Source organism: Sus scrofa, chromosome 1 (genome assembly GCF_054392235.1).
Source record: "Sus scrofa isolate SSC_HxYL_T2T_F1_AM1 chromosome 1, Sscrofa_HxYL_maternal_Yorkshire_Landrace_v2.0, whole genome shotgun sequence".
NCBI lineage: Eukaryota > Metazoa > Chordata > Mammalia > Artiodactyla > Suidae > Sus > Sus scrofa.
This window is the reverse complement of record NC_139383.1, coordinates 29,179,629-29,199,318: the sequence shown is the minus strand read 5'-3', so window position 1 is coordinate 29,199,318 and position 19,690 is coordinate 29,179,629. Positions and strand designations below refer to the sequence as shown.

General features: G+C 42.7%; 1 protein-coding gene and 1 long non-coding RNA gene across 2 annotated transcripts in view; both read right to left on the bottom strand.

The window, feature by feature from the left end:
• LOC146405999 (uncharacterized) overlaps positions 1-19,690 on the bottom strand; it is a 244,878-nt gene that overhangs the window by 171,681 nt on the left and 53,507 nt on the right. The window contains exon 3 of the mRNA XM_084955716.1: positions 4,814-4,921. Within this exon, the coding sequence (XP_084811842.1) occupies positions 4,814-4,921 (108 nt within the window). The remainder of the gene's footprint in view (positions 1-4,813; positions 4,922-19,690) is intronic.
• On the bottom strand, positions 6,697-8,778 carry LOC146406000 (uncharacterized). The gene is made up of 3 exons (XR_014831444.1): positions 8,598-8,778; positions 7,334-7,413; positions 6,697-7,223 (listed from the first exon to the last, which is right to left on the bottom strand). It is a non-coding gene; the product is annotated as an uncharacterized LOC146406000 (long non-coding RNA).

The window sequence follows — 19,690 nt, the reverse complement described above, 5'->3', positions numbered from 1 at the left end:
AAATCGGATCATGTTATCCCCCACTTAAAACCCTTAATAGACTTTCCAATTGCTCCTAAGATAAAGACCAAATTCTTTCCATGGTGCACATGGGCCTGAAGGACTCGGCTTGGGTTTACCTCTCTAGTTTCGTGGCTCACCAGCCTCCCTCTGCCCTTGACACCCCAGCCACTCGGCCTTTCAGGACCTCCAGAGTGCTGTGTTCCTCCCTGAAATCAGGCTCTTCTCTTTCCCTCAATCTGGCACTCTTCCTCTCCTCCAGGTCTGAGTTCAAATATCATCTCCTCTGGGACACCTTCCCTGACCTCAAGCTGCATGGGACAACTTATTACACGCTCTCAAAGCACCCTATCTTTACCCCATAGCACCCTTAGCGTTCAGAATCACCGTCACATGCCTGGTTATTGAGGTTAATGTTTGCTCGCATTTGAGTCTGGAAAGGCCACAAGGACTGACACCCCCCTAGAGCTTTGCTCTTTACTGCACTCAAGCACCAGTCACAGCACCTGACTCATAAAAGGACATCATAAATATTTCTTTACCGAATGAGGGTATGAAATTAATAAACTGATGGTTCTAAAATTTTACTTGATATTCTATAAAATATAAGCAATTTTGTTCCTCAAATACCTATATTTCCTGCAGCAAAAGAGAACACAAACATGCATACATACGCACACACATACACACACACACACACACAACCAGCCTTAATGAGTTTTCACAGAGATCTTTTTTTTTTTTTTTTTTTTTTGTCTTTTGTCATTTTAAGGCCACACCTTTGGCATATGGAGGTTCCCAGGGTAAGGGTCTAATCCTAACTGTTGCTGCCGGCCTACGCTACAGCCACAGCAACGCCAGATCCAAGCCGCATCTGCGACCTACACCACAGCTCAAGGCAACACCGGATCCTTAACCCACTGAGCAAGGCCAGGGATCGAACCCGCAACCTAGTCGGATTCGTTTCCACTGTGCCACAACAGGAACTTCAGTTTTCACACAGATCTTTAACAAACATAACCAGACAAGTCAGGTTGTGGTTTGTAACTTCAAGCTGTACCTAATTACTGAGATGAAGATGACGTATATGTGGTTAAACCAAAGACAAGTCTGGCTTAAACATGAGTTATCAGGAAATCTTGTTGCCCTGAATATTTCAGAGCACACCTCAGGGCTAGGATCAATGCCTACTGGAGGTTTCCTGTGTAAAAGATAGCCAAGATAACGAAAGTCAAATCTGTGTACTTTCGTGTGTGTGGATTCAATTAAGAGTCATTTCCTAAGCCTATCTCACAAAGTGGAAAATGGACTTTAGTTGTGTACTTGCCATATCTTAATGGAATTTTTCAAACTGTAAGCACTAGTGTGCTAAGAAAAAAAATATAGTCTCTTTAGGGGAAATACCCATGAGTTCACTTTTTCTCTCTTACACACTGGAGAAAAACATGTATAAATGGCACAATAGGCAAAATAATTGCATGTATAACTAAATATATGTTTCTCTTTTTAACCTTGGTTTTCAATTAAGAAAACCAGTAAGAGTACAAGAATCCTTTATATTGCTTTATTTTTATGTAAGAAAAAAAAAAGATTTCCTAGGAGCTACTTTGGAGAAGCATTTAATTTTTATAATTAATTTTTATAACTGAAACAAAAGTAAAGACAGTATAATACAGAACCCCCTGTATCTATCATCAAGCTTCAATCATTATGAATATTGTGCTGTTATTCTTTCCTATGAAGAAATTTCAGGGGGTACTAAAACAGGTCAAATTCAAGCTGTTCAGCAGAGTTGCCCCAAACATTCTCCTCTCTATTCTTCCTCTCCACCCCTGGCACATCCCCGACCCAACCAGAGACTACCCTGCTTTCTGGGAGTTGTATATCAGACCCTACTTCTATGCCGTCATCCTGGCAAATGGGGAGGATTTTTTTCAGTGGCTTGCTCTGGAGGATTCCCTAGTTAGAATATCTCCAAAACAGCCCCCCTCTCTGGCACCAGATTCATATCAGATGCAGCCTGAGATGACGCTGACATGAACAGATTCAAGATCAATTTTTAGAAGTTGACATGCCCCTGAGTCTGACACAGACAGGCTCGTGACTCATCAGCTCTCTTTCATACAGGCCACTTTTCAAATCCATGCAAAATGTAGTTCTGTGACAGCTATTAAAATTTACAATGACGCTTCTTTTTTACAATGCTGGGTTTGAACTTTCATTGGTAATATTACTTGTTTTTATGTTCAAGGAGCAGTCTAAAAATCTTTTACTTTGTCTTGTATTTTAGCAATTACTCCAAACCTGGTATTTCAATAGCTTTTGGCCAATTACATGAAAAACTGGGCTTGACTCAAGGAAGACAGAAATGAATATTAGAATCATCCACTATTAAATAACCCAGGGAGTAAACAGACTTTCTGCTTTGTTCCAAGAGAGAAGAGAGCTATTTGGGCCTTCCCTTGAGCTTGATAAAATTGGTTCTCCCTCTGATCTTGGAGACCTCAGTCACCAATGGCTTTGCACCCTGCATTCAGTCTCCTAATGAGTGAGCTTGCTGGCAGAAACAGAGTCTCTTGGCTTTTGAAAAACTGGGGGTTGCATATCAGACCCTACACTTCCCCTGCCTCTCTGCCTCCTTTGGATTAAATACCCCTGCAGAGATGATTCCCACTTAGACATACCTTGACTGGGGACTAGTTGATCTGATTTGCTTAAGGGACTCATGATCTTACCTATAAGGAAGTACAGAGCTGGTCTCCACTCTCTTGAGTTGCTGTCCAGGTTTTCTTGTTTAAACTCCTACCACACACACAGATGAGCTTTTATCATCCCTTGAAGTCTCCCTGGACTTTGCAGCTATGGTTGATTCTACCAGCACCTTAATCTTAAATAACAGAAGGCTCAGAGGACCCGAGGTCCTCATAAGGGCCTGTCTAATCTCTGCTCATTCGGCTAATGGTAATATGTATGGTGAACGGGAATGTTAGTTCCTCTCCACCAGACTTTCCATCAGCAACATGGCCTCTTTCCCATGGACCTTTCCTTGACACCTGCTTCAACACATTTTCTCGTAGTGTTCCGAGTGGAGCCCGGGCAGCCTGGGCAGCGGCGCTTTGTCTAGAAGGTGACCTTTCAGAGTTGGCTGTTTCTGTTTCAGACATTTATTTTTATTTATTTATTTATTTATTTATTTATTTATTTTATTTTTGGTCTTTTAGGGCCCCAGCCACGGCATATGGAGGTTCCCAGGCTAGAGGTCCAATGGGAACTGTAGTCACCGGCCTACGCCAGGGCCACAGCAACACTGGATCCAAGCCACATCTGCGACCTCCACCACAGCTCACCGCAACGCCGGATCCTTAACCTACTGAGTGAGGCCAGGGATCGAACCTGCATCCTCACGGATGCTAGTTGGGTTTGCTAACCATTGAGCCACAATGGGAACTCCTGTTTCCGACATTTCTAACTCAAGTATGAAGCTCAAGAAATGACACCTTAAGTGGTAGGTGTCCCCTCCAAGCCTCCCCCAGGAATGTCATAAACACTCACCATGCCCTGAAATCCCTCCTCTCGGAGGTTCAAATGTCTGCTTAGTCCTAATGACCCCAGGCCCGTTCTTCATTTCCCTGAACCTCAGGAAGCAGACACAGGTTTTTGCAACACCCATGGGATGGGCAGGCTGTGATGCATGAACCAGCCAGTGCAGAGCAACCCCTGCATTTCAGAGATGCAATAAGCCCACCTTCCTGACACTGACCTGAGGTCCTAGTGGGACTGGAGCACCAACCAAAAATCAAGGGTGGATTCAGAGGCACACCATTCATTAGCCTCTCTTCAGGATTGCGAGGGATGAACTAACCACACTAAACTCTGCTTCTGAAACATGAGCCAAGGACTAGCCACTCAACCCTTCCACCTCTGCCTCCCCTCCAACCTTAGCAGTAACTGTCCCCCAAACTCCCTGTGGTCCCTGTGAAGGCAGAGAACCAGGACACAAGGCAGGTGGCTGGTTTTCCAGAGCTGCCTAGCCCTGGCTGAAGCAATCTGTGTCACCTTAAAAGCCCTCCTCTCTCGTCCACACACTTAGAAAAACACTGCCAAGTACACACAGATTTCTTGGCTCATTTTCAATTACTAAGGGAAGGTACCAATTGTTAAAGAAAACTAAAAAATACCCACAATGACTGTGAAATCTTTTCCTGCCCCACTCTTTAGGTAATTTGTTCTGATTGCAACTATTTCAAAAGACAAGATTACACACCAGGGAAGCAAAAAGATAAAAAAGAGAAATCTGTTCCCTGCTGGGGCCCTATCAGAGCTTAGCTCATGTTTGGAAGCAAAGGCAAATTTTTTTTTCAGCCCTAATGAAACCTTGTTAACTGTGAACACGGGGTCTGAACCGATCTGGTGAGAGGAATTTCTGGGTCCCTGGGAGATCATTAGGGGGTCATCAGTACATTCAGGGGTCATTGCATGCTTGTCCTTTTTTCTTAAATACCTACTAAAAACTGTCTTCATGAAGCTGTATAAAGAAAATGGAAGAACAAAATTGAAGTCCATCCTCTTTTTCAGGCAGAAATAGATATCACTGCCATCTATAAGACATGGAATAAAACATCTGAGTTTTCAAACCTTATTTCTTTTTCCCTTATTTTTGCCCATTTTCTTTCACAGTCAGCAACTCTTGTCCTACTAGGATACTATTTTAACCGTGGTATGTAGGTTAAGGATATGCTGTTTTGTTTACAGGAGATAAATTGTTGTTACGATTACTATAGGAAGCAGCAGACCAATGACCTTGAGGACTCACCAGGAAAAGCAGCCCTTCTGTGCGTGAAAATGACGGGGGCTCCAGGAAGGATAAGCACGAGGCTGAGACCTGGAGTTGGGGACTTCCTCTGGAGTTGGGGGACTTCCTCTGGAGTTGGGGGACTTCCTCTGGAGTTGGGGGGAAGGGATAGACACAGTTACAGCATTCAACCCAGCACCATATTCTTGCCTTAGAGTTTAAGCCCCACCTAACTGAACCCATCTGAGCCAAACACAGAGCAAAGCACTGCTTTGTAGAATCCTGTCCCAAGAGTAGGCGAGAAAAGTAGCTCAAACCCAGTAGAGAGGTGTTCCATGTCATTCATTTTATTCAGTGGTCCAGTACGTTTTGATAGAGCTTCAAAACCTACATGTGATATCAAATAGCCTGCATAAGAGAATGCAAGGCAGAACCGCCCTGGAGCACAAGTCGTAGTTGCGGAACTATGGCCCCTAAAAGGGGGTGGCGATGGGCAAGATATGATTCTACCCCGCCCCCCCAGAGAAGCTTATGCTTAGATATTAGATATGAAAACTAAAGGACAGAAACGCGCACCCTCTAAGATTCTTTCTAGCTCCACAGTTCTTTGAGGGCAGAAATAAGATTTAACGTGAGAAATGTTTAGGCCCAGAAGGGATACCAGTCCACACAGGTGTGCCATGGTGTACAGAGTTTACGTATCTAAATGAGATTTTGTTAAATAAAAATTGATATGTTTGTACAAAGTGTTTATTCACATAAAAGGCGTCACTGAGGTTTGAATTAAAAAAAAAAAAAAAAAAAGAAATTTAAAAAGTAATTGGAGAGACCTTAGAAATGACCCAGTCCAGGATTTTGTTTGTTGGTTTGTTTTACAAATGAAAGATCCCTCCAGCCTCAGAGGTCCGTTCCTTCCAGGCCTCGTTCTGCAGAGAGCAGAGCTGGAAGCGGATCCTAGGCCCTGAGGCTGACACTCCTGCCTCTGTGGAGTGGGGCCACCCTGGTGACATCCTATCTGCCTAATGAGGAAACAGCGTCATCTAGTGGCAATTTATCAGAATTTTCTAGGGGAGCTGTGCTTCAGCTCATCCAAGGGGATGAAAAACGTCCCACTTGCCCATCTCTGCTGTTCCAGATCTCCCAAGACTATATCTCTGGATCCTTTTCTTCTCTGAGTTTTCCAAAACCCAAGCATTTCCCCGTGGAACTCTCTCCCCTAACTCCTTTGCCCACTAGCATTTTTCTCCTCTTAAGCCAAAATTTCAACACAGCCATCAAGAATCATCCACCACTGGAGTTCCTGTTGTGGCTCAGTGGTAATGAACCTGACTAGTACCCATAAGGATGTGGGTTTGATCCATGGCCTTGCTCAGTGGGTTAAGGATCCCATGTTGCTGTGGCTGGGGCATAGGCTGCAACTCTGACTCGACCCCTAGTCTGGGAACTTCCAAATGCCAAGGGTACGGCCCTAAAAATCAAAAAGAAAAAAAAAAAAATCCACCTCAAGGACGATACCCATCATGGCTGTTTTCCTTTGAGTGTTTCTTGATTTGAGTTTTCAGCAAAATAACACTCTTAACCATGATTGGGGGCTTTTGCCAATTGATGTGTTTAATCAAAGAAATATGCTTTCTTGTGAAGATCCAGACTACGCTTTTCATTCAGCCTTGCTGATATAACCCTTGTATTTCCCCACCTACCAACAAACCAGGACACTTTTGTTGCCTTTGAAATAATTCTGGGTGTTTCCCAAGACAGTTCTGTGAACAAGCATGTGAGCTAATTTCAGACAGGTACATCTATTCACTCATCATTGGTGTTCTCAACCATTTACTAATCTCTTAGTTCCCCTGCCCTTAGGATCCTAATTTTGGAGTTAGAAAACAAAATACATCAACAAACAATTTTCTTATATGACGAGTGCTCTATTACAAGTAAGCTCAAAGGGAAGGGGAAAAATCATTTTGCTTAGATTACAAAAAGCTGCTCAAAAAAGAGAAAACATTGGACTTAAGTTTTGAAGGTAGGTAGGTCTTTGGTTTGTAAAGAGAGGTGGGAATGGCATGATTGGCAGGGGGAACAGCAAGAACAAGTGTCCAGAGTCAAGAAAGTACATGGTTTGATAAAGAATAGCAAATAGTCTACTGTATTCACCAAAAGAAAGAGCCCAAGAAAGCAAATGGGAAGAGCTGCCAAAAGGCAGTTAGGAATTAGAATACAGGAGTTACTGTCAAGGCTCAGCAGTAATGAACCTGACTATTATCCACAAAGACACAGGATAGATCCCTAGGCTTGCTCAATGAGTTAAGGATCTTGCCATGAGCTTCTGCATAGGTTGTAGACATGCCTAGTATTTGGAGTTGCTGTGGATGTCGTGTAGGCTGGCAGCTATAGCGCAGATTCTGCCCCTAGCCTGGGAACTACCATATGCCTAAAAGAAAAAAAAGAAAAAAATTAAAAAAAATAATAATTAGAATACCTACCAAAATCTTGCTTCAAAAGACAATCCTGCAAGTCCTGCTATTGTTTCTTTTTAACTACCTTCATTCAAGCATCAGGTCTCCTTTTTCCATGCTTTTGCAAAGACAATGCGAAGATCCTTAGATGCCATCCTGGAGAACCTGGAATTTATATACAATAAGATACCATTGTAGTCTGTGCTACAACAAAAGACTATGTTTTGAGATCTCCAGGAAATAAAGTACTTTATTCATTCCAGCCATTTTGAAGTTTGTTTGTTTTTTGTTTTTTGGTTTTTTTCATTAAAAAAAACACCCTCATTGAGCAGCTGGTGGAACAGAGGCCCTGCACATGAATTATTGGCCAGCGTTGGAGCAAGAACTCAGACCTGTTGGCTCCCAATCCATTTCTTTGTAACAAAGATAGCTAAGAGCATGAAATATTTATCAGAAAGATAAAATAATTTTAAATTAGAAACTTTCTGGGTTTTCTTCCAATTTTGTTCCCATATAAATTCTCTGAAAGTACATTTAAATATTCACAATCATCCTTTTTAATCATCTCATTCTCATTCAACACGAGCCTGCTTTATAAATGAGAAAATAATTTGATAGGCATTCTATTTAAAAGCACTCATAAAAGAAATAGGCAGAAACTTTTCAGACTAAAAGACGTGATAAAAGAATAAGGCAAATGTAATCCACCACAGGCTGAAGAACAAAGGAGTAAGAAAGGTCACCTTCAGCATCGGAAAGGTACAGTTGTGTAAAGATTTCTAGAAAAGGCTGTTTCCATTGGCTTTGTAAAGACATCAGTCCCATTGGTGACAGAGGAAAAGATAATCCACGGGTAGGTGTCATTAAAAGACAATCTTGGCAACCAGTTCTAACTTGATGAGTTAGAGGCCAATGTTTCTTTTTAAAAATGTTCTGCTTCTGAACGTGGGTCAATGTTTTCTGTTTCTGCTTTGCTAAACAAGTAAAGAATCTACCTACAAAAATCATGCTTCAAAAGACAATCCCGTGAGGCCTGCTATTATTTCTGTTTTTAACTACCTTCATCCAAGCATCAGGTCTTAAAAACTCTATTCCTTTTTCCATGCTTTTGCAAAGACAATACACGGTATGTGTCTGAGCTGGCATCTCTCTCCAAATCAATGCCAGACATTTCGCATAGAGCTACAAGCCAATATCATATGATATAGTGCTTTGGCCAAGGCAGTTACCATAGTGTTTTATGTGGAGGCTGACACTCCATTCATCAAGTGAATACTCCACGGGATGGAGAACAAAATGGACAGTCATGCTTCTGAAACTGCCAGACCACAAAGAGTAATTAGACTTACTCAGCTTCTCCTTGGCCCAGCTCAACAGTTAGTGCATAGATTCAGGTGCATCATTTCTGCATTTGCCTCCCAGAAAAGTGGTTGTGGACAGGCCCCAGGGAGGTGGGAATGACCCAGGGCCCGCTGCCTCCTCAGCTTCCCACGCTCTTGCAACTGGCTCCCTTGACACTCCGCTCTGCTCAGAGCTGCCTCCAAGGCTTGGAACTTTCCGAAGCCAGATTATGCAGCTGTCAGCCTGGGGCCATGTTGGCTCACCTCTGCCGGTTGTAAAAGTCATATGACCATCAAAGCCTCAGCAGGAGAATTTCTTCTCCATACCTGGCCTTCCGAAAGGGGATGTCTGTTTGTGGTTATCACTGCCTAACAAATAAGAAATGAAAACTCTAAGCGTTCAAGAAAGAGGTTGGAACTGAGTGGATTGAGACTCTGTGTCTGTTGAGAGCCCTGGGCAAACTACAACCTGAGCCTCTAGACCTCAAGGGGTCTTTTCTACTTAGCAACGGCCACATCCAGACAAGGTGCATGCCATTGCTAAGCAGAAGCGTTCACATTCACTGGGGTCACCTTTTGTGAGAAGCATGCATAGGGAATGAGCTCAACTGAACAACTGACCTCTGTAAAAAAATGAGACATAATGTGATATAAAAAAATGAGACCCACAATGGCTGCCTACCTTGAGCCCCGCATTGTACTATGGAAGGATCCAGGTCCTGCTCCTGTGGAATTTACAGGGGATGCAGAGCAAAGAGAGCAGGTCTGCTCTTGCATCCAAATCAGGCAGGGCCTCCCGGAAGAACTGGTCTTTATGCAGAGATAAGAGAAAGGGATAGAGGAAATCAGGGTCCTTAAGGCGTAGCAACAAAGGGCTAAATTTCAGAAAGGATTGGCTGTTTTTGATTGACCTAGGCCGGACTGCCATTCTAGAACAGATGACATTTTGTCTTTCTGCTATCATATAGCCTGCTTAACTTTACAAAATATGGCCCCAAAACTCTCCTCAAGTCTGACAAGTACATTTCTCAGGGGCAGCGTGGAAGGGGGATTGTACTATCTCAGGTATCTATCTGTAAACACTGGCTCCCCACCAGATGTCATTAAAAAGTTTCATGGGAACACAGCCACCCCTTCCACTGACACATTCTCCAATGGCTTCTCTTCCTCTCCAGCATCAGAATGGAATAGTTACAAGAGAGAACGTAAGGCCCCTAAAGCCTAAAATATTTACCACCTGGCTCTTTATAGAAAAATTTGCCAATGCCTGCGATGACTGACGGACACTGTGTGAGCCAAGTTTGTGAAATTTTATTCAGGGATCCCCAAGCAGACCATGGCCCTACCGCCTGGAGATCACATGCCAAACATGAACTTAAGACAGCCAAGAACAAGCAGCCCCAGAGAGTCACACATTGGCTCTAAGACACGGAGAGCCTGATGAATCCCCTCTGTGAACTGGCATCTACATAGTGTGGATGCCTCACTGTCAACCTCGGAAGAGTATATTCCACTCAGCAGAAAAGCAGGCCATAGCACCAATGTGATTTCACAATACCCTCTGGACAAAGGATCAATTTTTCTTCCTTTACAACGGGAAATGCTTTCCTACGAGGGACACACAACTGGAATCACTGGCACAATGACTTCAGAGAGGGTGGAAGCTGACTGGAGACAGAAGCATCACTGATGATGGAAGGTGGGGGTGTGACAAGACACCTGGGTCATCAGAGGGATCAGAGAGAAGCCTGGGCAGCTCATGATAAAACTCTGTGACCTAGTCTTCCCGCAGACCACTGGTTTCCTCCAGTAGGAGGGAGCAGGGTCCCTGCCAGTCAGGAGGTAGGAAGCAATCTGATTGACCTGACTTTGGTTGATGACACCATCCAGGTCTCACACTTTGGTGCAATGGGACACACTGCTTTCTGAGTCTAAGAACTAGGGTATGACCAGAGCAGGAGCCAAGAGGGTGAGGGAACTACTAAGGGCTAAGCAATGAAAAAAGGACACCTTCCCTGGCCAAGGCTGGCTACCCACCATGGCAAGAGGCCCCTACTGTGGGTATTAGAAAGCTGTGGACACTTACAGTCAGCAAGAAAATCCCCCCTGGGAGTGAAGGAACAGCGAATCACTGTGCCTGCCGTGGGCGGAAAAGAGGTTGAGTTTCCATTGTGGCTCAGCAGGTTAAGTCCCGCACATAGTGCCGGTGAGGATGTGCCTTGCTCAGTGGGCTAAGGATTTGGCATTGCCACAAGCTGCAGTATAGGTCACAGATATGACTTGGATCCTGTGTTGCTGTGGCTGTGAGGTAGGTCTACAGCTGCTGCTCCATTTCAACCTCTGGCCCAAGAACTTCCATATGCCACAGATGTGTCTATAAAAACAAACAAACAAACAGGAAGTCGAGGTGGAGCTTTTATTCACAAAATGTAATCTTTGGAAAGGCTGGGAAATTCAAGGGGCCACTCTTTGCAAATTTTCAGGTTTTCCCAGGGCTTTTGTTGCAGTCCTAACTTGCATTCTGTTTCTATTTCAAGGCTTCAAGCCATGGCCATGTACCCATGCACCCCCTGATGGAGCCTATGGATGATGTTGTTGGCCTTCTCTTGCCAGGTTGAGCCATGGCATTGTGTGGTCCTAGGGTGCACCTGGATGCCCTATAACCAAGGGTGCTGGTAAGCCCCTGACAGTGTGAGTTCCATCATCTCTAGCTGGTAGTTGCTGCTGTGAGCACAGGAGGGTGGGGACCATACCCCTTGTGATCCCTGGAGTCCTTAGCCATGTGACAGATCAGCCAGGGTTGAAGCTGGACCCCCCAGGAAAGGAAAGCCACAGCAGCCCAGGAACAATATTCTGGCCTCAACCACAACTACAGGCAGTAAATTATGATAAATTCATACAATTGTATATCACTTATATGTGGAATCTAAAATATGGCACAAATGAACCTACCTACAAAACAGAAACAGACTCACAGACAAAAAGAACAGACTTGTGTTTGCCAAGGTGGGAGAGGGATAGCCTGGGAGTTTGAGGTTAGTAGATGCAAATGTTACATTTAGAATGGATGAACAATGAGGTCCTATCATATAGCACAGGGAACTAAACCCAGGCTCTTGGGATAGACCATGATGGGAGATAATACAAGGAAGGGAATGTATGTATATGTAGGATTGTGTCACTTCGCTGTACAGAATAAATTGGCACAACAGTATAAATCAACTATAATTTTAAAAAATGGAAAAATAATGAAAAATACAAAATAAAAACTGAGGGCAAATAAAAAAAAAATTCATACCATTGGCAACTCATGGAGTGAATGTCCTCTTAGACAAACAAGAGTCTGGGTTGCCAGACACAGGCCAATAGGGCCAATAGCAGAGTGGTAGTGGCCCACAAATTGGGAATCTGAGGATGACCAGGGCCAAGCTGAACACCAAGCAGAAAATGCCTTTCTTGCTATTGGTCCACAAGAAGGGGCACCTGAAATAGACATGGAAGACACATGACCCTTCAATTGCCAAGCAGAAAGGCAAGATGAGAGCTTGAGGGTGGAGCTGAGAGTGCACACCGTGGCCTTCAGCATAGGAGAGTAGGCAGTCTGCTGGAGCAGAGCAAACCAGATCCCTGGGAAAATCAGGATCTCTTGATTCTACCTGGCATCTTGGGTTTTCGTGAGCAGTAAAACTATAGTTTCCGGGTGAGTATGTTATTCAACACTGGGTAGAGTTCTGGACTGTGAATTGGGCTACGTGACACTTTCCCCACTTACCAGGGACAGTGCGTGTCTCACTGAACAATTTCTGGACCCAAGCTTCGTGGTCTCTGACCTAGATATTCAGCCTCATGGGGCAGCTCCATAGAAGATGCAGGCAAGAAGATTTGAAGTTCACCTGTAATGAGCTGCTTGGAGAAATTGTTTCTATTAATGACCTGTCTGATTTTCACATCTGTATCCAAGGTCCAGATTCTATTAATGAAAGACTCCATGTATGTTTAGTGTAAAAGGTTTTGAAAAGGAGTCAGAACACCTGACTCTGGCTGAGCCGCTGATGTGTCCTCCAACTTCCAATCTGTAGCAGCTTCCAGAACTAATACCCTACAATTATTCATAAATCAAACAGTACATTGTGATGAAGCAAGCTGGCAAAAGACAGGCCCATATGGGCTTGTACCATCCTCCTAAAATCAATTATTAATGAAATCTTTGGCTTGTAGATGTTGTATACAAGGGTTGGTCTGATGCCCGCAATGTAATCTTCTGCTCCCATGTACAAATCAAGGCTATTGTGATCAATAAACCATGTTAAACATTACCGAAAAAGTGAGCAAATGGCACAGAGTTTAATAACCTATTTTCCATGCTATTGTTTTCCCTTTGATCCAAAATGCCACTTTCTCCCTGTGCTATTTCATGCTTGTAGTACACACTTGCACTAAACCTACTTTAATTCATTAAGCTCTAAAATCAGGCACTATTTTTTTTAATGTTAAAATTCAGAGAGAGATTTCCCACTGATTTCCTAAACTGGCCCTAGTTTTGTGCCTGGAATAATAATTCAAGGTTTAGCCAGCATGAGTAAATTGGAAAACTTGATATTTTAGATGAAATCTAGAAATATTGACTAAACTGCTCGTGGACCTAGTGTAGAAAGTAATTATTTGAGTAAAACTATCATGCATTTGGTACCTGTCAGAGAAATTACCACCAACCATTGGAACAAAAAATTCTCTAGTGTTCCTGTATTCAGTCACAAACAGCTGAGGATTAACTTGACCAGCCTTCAAGTAGTCTCCCATTCATTAGGACTCCACAATATTCATATTGTGGAGTAAGACAGCATTAATTTAGCACCACTGGCTCTGCCTCTGGATCCATAGATGTGGAACCCACAGATATGCAGAGCTGGCTATACAGCACCACTTTATTATTTTTTTATTATTCAAATGAATTTATCACATCTGTAGTTGTATAATGATCCTAACAATCCAATTTCACAGGATTTCCATCCCACAACCCAAGCACATCCCCCCACCCCCCAAACTGTCTCCTCCGGAGACCATGAGTTTTTCAATGCCTGTGAGTCAGCATCTGTTCCGCAAAGAAGTTCAGTCTGTCCTTTTTTCAGATTCCATGTGTCAGTGAAAGCATTTGATGTTGGTGTCACATTGTATGGCTGACTTCACTTAACATGATAATTTCTAGGTCCATCCATGTTGCTAAAAATGCTGGTATTTCGTTCCTTTTAATGGCTGAGTAATATTCATTGTGTATATGTACCACATCTTCTTGATCCACTCCTCTGTCAATGGACATTTAGGTTGTTTCCATGTCTTCGCTATTGAAAATAGTACAGCACCACTTTATACAAGGGACTTGAGCATCCATGGATTTTGGTATCCATGGGGTGTCCTGAAACCAGTCCCCTGTGGACACTAAGGGATGGCTGGTACAACCAAGTGCCCAGGTGATGATGGTAACAGCTAACCAGTATAGAGGGCTTACGAGCATCAGGCCCTGGTCTAAAGTCCTTACCTACGTCACCTCATTTAATCCTTACAACAACCCTATGAGATGTATTCTACTACATTCTGCCCATGTGAAAACTGAGAAGCTAAGCATATCATCTCTTAAATAGGAAACCCAGTCAGCCTAGTTCTAGAACCCCAGGATTATTGCAAGTGCTTCCCTCCTGTGCATTTCCACTTTGTTTTTGTAGAGAGAATGTTATAAGTGAATCTTGGCATAATAGAGACATAGAGTTTTTTTATTAAAGCATAATTGATTTACAATGTTGTGCCAATTTCTGCTGCAAAGTGACACACTCATACCTATATATACATTCTCTTATGTTATCTTCCATCATGTTTTATCCCGAGAGACTGGAGAGCGTTCCCTGTGCTATACAGTAGGACCTCATTGCCTATCCATTCTAAATGTAATAGCTTGCATCTGTCAACCCCAAACTCCCAGTCAATCCCAGAGCAACAGAAATAGAGGTTTCTCTTCATTCAAACCACTCCACGACTCTTTTCTATGGACAGCAAAGAAATTCAAAAGGTATTTTAATTAACTCACAGATATAATGATATATTGTAAAAGGGAAAAGCAAAAAACAAGTCAACAAATAAAAAGGTAGTATTAGCACAGAGCTAAGCTAAACCCTAACATAGGAAAAAGCCAAACTAAAGGGGAAGCTTCATCAGCTTTTAGAGCCCGGGGATAGTTTCCTGTCCTGCTTTCCTTATGGAAAAGTGATCAATCGGATGCTATTATCACAAACATCTGTTGAAACCAGAGTCAGGCCAAATATCATAGAGGCTGTTTGTGACATCTAGGTCATAGTTTTTTTTTACACGAGACACTGTTTCAGTGGACAACAGGTTAAACTCACTCACTGTGTCTGCCAATCTCAGCCAAAATTCTAACCAAAAACAAGGCAAAAACTAGGCAGGAATAAAGGGTTTCTTCAAGACATCCATCGCACCAATGAATCTGCATCACCAAAGGAAGAAAACAATTACACATATTTTTAGACAATTGTTCTTTATGTTGCATAAACTTTGTTTAAATAATTCATAACTACAGAAGAATGAAGATCCCACACACTAACTACAATAGATTTTATCTGCACATACCAAAGGGGTTTAAAATATTTGGACTAGTGTATTCAGAGATGTTTTTCTTTTTCCTTCCAGATCTTTTCATATTCTTTGTCACAAAATAGATTTCAAGTTTAAAAATCAACAAAGAAAAAAAACGGAACGTAGCTTTTAAATAAGAAGAAATACACCATCTAACATTGAGAACAACCTTTCCCCCCACTGCCCCCCTTCTTTTTTTGCTGCAGGCTGGAACAGGCTTGTTGCAAACTGGAGAGCTAATAATTACATTATGGTGTTTATGAGTTTTATTTGATGTTTTGAAGTCCAGTAAGACAATATGAAATGTGAAAAGGATGTTATAGAAAAGATCTTATTATGGTGTTGACTGAGGTATCAAAGGCATCTAGGTAGACCTTAGATGTCCGTAACACCTGCGCTCCCCAAGGGAGAGGGAAACCAAGTCAAATACAAAAACATTTTCCAAGGACATTTAAAAGGGTAGTGGAAGAATGATAATGAGCATCTGTTGTTTTCTGACAACTCACTCTCTTTCTTCAAGGGCATTTTAAGTAAAGAGTTAGGAGAGCTTAACATTCCCTTGCTATAATAATGAAAGGACCAAGCTCACAACCACTGGCGAGCTGATAATCAAGCAGGAGTTGTTGGGCGGGAGAGAGGCAGATTTTCCCATGTGTCCCACAGTGATATTGACTAGGGCATCAATCTCCTTGGCAAAGATGGACAACCTCTGTTTTCGCTTTCCCTGGGGGCAAAAAGGCATCCCTATCTCTGCCATTGCACTGGTCCCAGGAATAAATGAAAGAAAAATGAGATTCGTACTTAACACACATGATTTATTGTAATCAATTTTAATACAGTGCCCATAAACGTAGGGAGGAAAAAAAGGAAAACTCTCTAGCTATTGTCTAGAGAATGTAATGATTATGACGTGGGGGAAGGGAATACTGAAAACTCATGGACTTCAACAAAAGGGATATTCAAGCAGAAGACTTTCTTCAAGAATAGTCTGTCCATGGGCAATAAATGTATCCATCAGAAAAAATTAGGGCTGTGTCTATGTTTGTACCTTCTAGGTAAGGTTACCAAACTACCCGCGCTCTCTTATTCTAGACATGTTTTCCTTGATGTCTATACCTATTCATTCCACACGGCTGTGGTTTTCATTTTAGATACATTTTTAGTATCCGACACGCATCTAAAAATGCAAATCAGAAGTAGGCTACAAGTTCAAATAGCAAGATTTCATTTTTTAATGAATTTATGAACCCAAAAGTGGTAAGAAATATGTCTTCTATTCATCTCCTCATACTTAACAAACATCTTCTTGAGATTAATGACTTATGAAAAGTTTTGTTTGCTGTTCACATGAATTAGGAACCCAAGAAGGAATGCCATTGGAGGAGGTTTTGGCAGGGATTTTTGCGTACAAAACACAAAAACACACACTGGGAGTTGAAAAATATTTGGAAAACTCAAAAACAACAGCTTGTGTTAATTCTCAGCTGATTTGTGGCTGGCACTCACTTTTCACCTCACTGGGACTGATGGCAAAAGAATAGCCTGGACCCTTGCGGCTCTGGCTGCAGATGTTTTATTCTAATTCCATTGTTAAGAAAAACATGGACCATTGTGGGTGTGATGTCTGTTTATTAGGGAACAGAAATACATGGCAATTCAAACAATCTTATCTGCAGTTAAAAACAATCAGGCACAACATACTGGATTTATGAATATGGGTCCCCTGACATGTGTTACATTTTCCAAGATAGAAACAAACAATAAACAAGAACAAAACAGCACAAAGAAACACCTTATAACACAGAACTGCAGCCAAGCACTTACATTTAAGAAAACATACTGAATAAGTTACTGATATTTAGACTAGCCATTTCAGAGATAGGAAAGCTCCAGAGTAGAGCTTCCTCTGAAATTCCCAATGTCAGCCCAGTGTTCAAACAGGTAAGGGTAGAGATGCTGCAGCTCATGCTGCAGAGAGGTGGCCTGGAGCTCTGCCAGCTCAGACCTTTCCTGTTCCCAGGAGAAGCCTCAGGCCAGAAGACACCGAAGAACTTGGGTCAAAGAGCTGTAAGCTTGGAGAAACTGACTCCCTCAAAAGGATTATTGAAACATATTTCTGACACCAAAGTACTTAAATACTTAGAAGGTAACATATGCAAAAAAAAAATAAAATAAAATTTGATTTTTGAGGGAATAGCTTTTGATTTCATGAGTACTTAAAAAGAAAATTCTTTAGCCTACTATTGTATCTGGATAATTATTTTTCCTGCTGAGATAGATCCGTTTGCCCCAAGTTTGGTTAATGGCCCTAACCCTCACTTCTGTTCTTCCATTTCTCTCCTCTGGGCTTGCCTTGCATTTATTCAGATATCAGATTCTGTTTGTTCTGCCCTCGAGTATCTATCGGATCCAAAGCTTCTGCTCCATTCACCTCAAAGCTGTCTTAACTCAGACTCTTATCAGGTCTCCATCTGATTCTTAAGGTGATCACTCTAAAGGCCAACCACATGGATGACTTTGCTCACCTGCTCAAACTCCTCAACTGGCGCTCCAGTGTTTAGAGTCAAAGGCACACTTCTTTTTGGAGCCCCTAAAATTTGCCTGGACCTGGACTCTGTCTGCCTCTCCAGCTCCCCCTCCAGGAGAAGCCTCCACAACCCTTCATGAACCCTTATGCCGCAGTGCCTTTGCACTTATGTTCTCACTGTTTTGAATGTCCTGCATTCTAAATCATTTCCCCAACCCTGAAATTATTCCCCCTCCTACACCTTTTTCTGCTTGGCCTCGATGCTTCCTTCAAGACTCAGCTCCTATGTCCTCTTGTAAATCCCTCCCTGGTGCCCTTTAATTTCCCCAGCGTCCCCGTGTACTTTTTTTTAAGTTTTGCTGAAGTACAGCTGATGTACAAGGTTATTGACAATTTCTGCTGGACAACAAAATGATTCAGTTATACAGGTATAACATCCATTCTCTTTCAGATGCTTTTCCCAGCTGGTCTCCTTAAACGGAGTGGAAACTCCCTTCTTGGTGCTATCTTACACCAAACGTTTCCATAGCATTTATCTCCTTGTATTACCATCCTCTACTGACCAGGATCCATTCTTCCACTATCTTGTGAGAGCACTTCAAGGAAAAGAATTATTTCTATTCATCTTTGCATCCACAGAATTTAGCTGGGACTTAGTAACCATTTAAAGTAGCATGCTTTGGAATTCCTGCTGTGGCACAGTGGGTTAAGAATCAGACTGCGGCAGCTCAGGTCGCTGTGGAGGTGCGGGGTTCAATCTCTGGCCCAGCCCACTGCAGAGAGTTAAAGGATCTGGCATTGCTGCAGCTTTGGCATAGGTCACAGCTGTTGTTCAGATTCAATCATTGGCCCGGGAATTTCCATATGCTACAGATGCAGCCATATAAAAAATAAATGGGAGGGGGAAAACCCAATAAAGTAGCATGTTTAAAGGATGAAGGAATGGGGGAAGGAATGAATACATTTGCTGGGAAATCCAGGGGGGAAGGTTACCAGATAAAAGACTTTTATCAACACCTTTTCCTAAAGCTGATCAGTCAGTTCAGCCCTGACCCTATTCCCACAATTGTTTGTTCATTCATGTACTCATTCGTTGATTTTACAAACATTTGTTGAGTGCTTGCCATGCTTCAAGTACTGAACCAGGCATGGAAGGTCACAAATAAAATATACTTCCTGATCTCAAAAAATGTATAGCCCAGGAGTTCCCGTCATGGCACAGCAGAAAATGAATCAGATGAGGAACCGTGAGGTTGTGGGTTCAATTGCTGGCCTCGCTCAGTGGGTTGAGGATCTGGCATTGCCATGAGCTGTGGTATAGGTCGTAGACACAGCTCAGATCTGGCGTTGCTGTGGCTGTGGTGTGTACTGGGAGCTGTGGCTCCAATTCAACCCCTAGCCTGGGAACCTCCATATGCTGCAAGTGTGGCCCTAAAAATCTATATATCTATATATCTATATATCTATATATATATATAGATATATAGCCCAAAGAGGGCATCAGATGTGTAAAAGACAAGTGCCATCAAGAGCCAAAGTAGTTACAATAGAAAAGTGAGGCAGGATGGGAGTTCCCGTCGTGGCACAGTGGTTAACGAATCCGACTAGGAACCATGAGGTTGCGGGTTCGGTCCCTGCCCTTGCTCAGTGGGTTAATGATCTGGCGTTGCCTTGAGCTGTGGTGTAGGTTGCAGACGCGGCTCGGATCCCGTGTTGCTGTGGCTCTGGCGTAGGCCGGTGGCTACAGCTCCGATTCAACCCCTAGCCTGGGAACCTCCATGTGCCGCGGGAGCGGCCCAAGAAATAGCAACAACAACAACAACAACAAAAAAGACAAAAGACAAAAAAAAAAAAAAAAGAAAAGTGAGGCAGGATGGATGGAAGTTGAAGAAGAGCCTGGTGGGTCCTCCTGGGACAAGCTTCCTTGTGA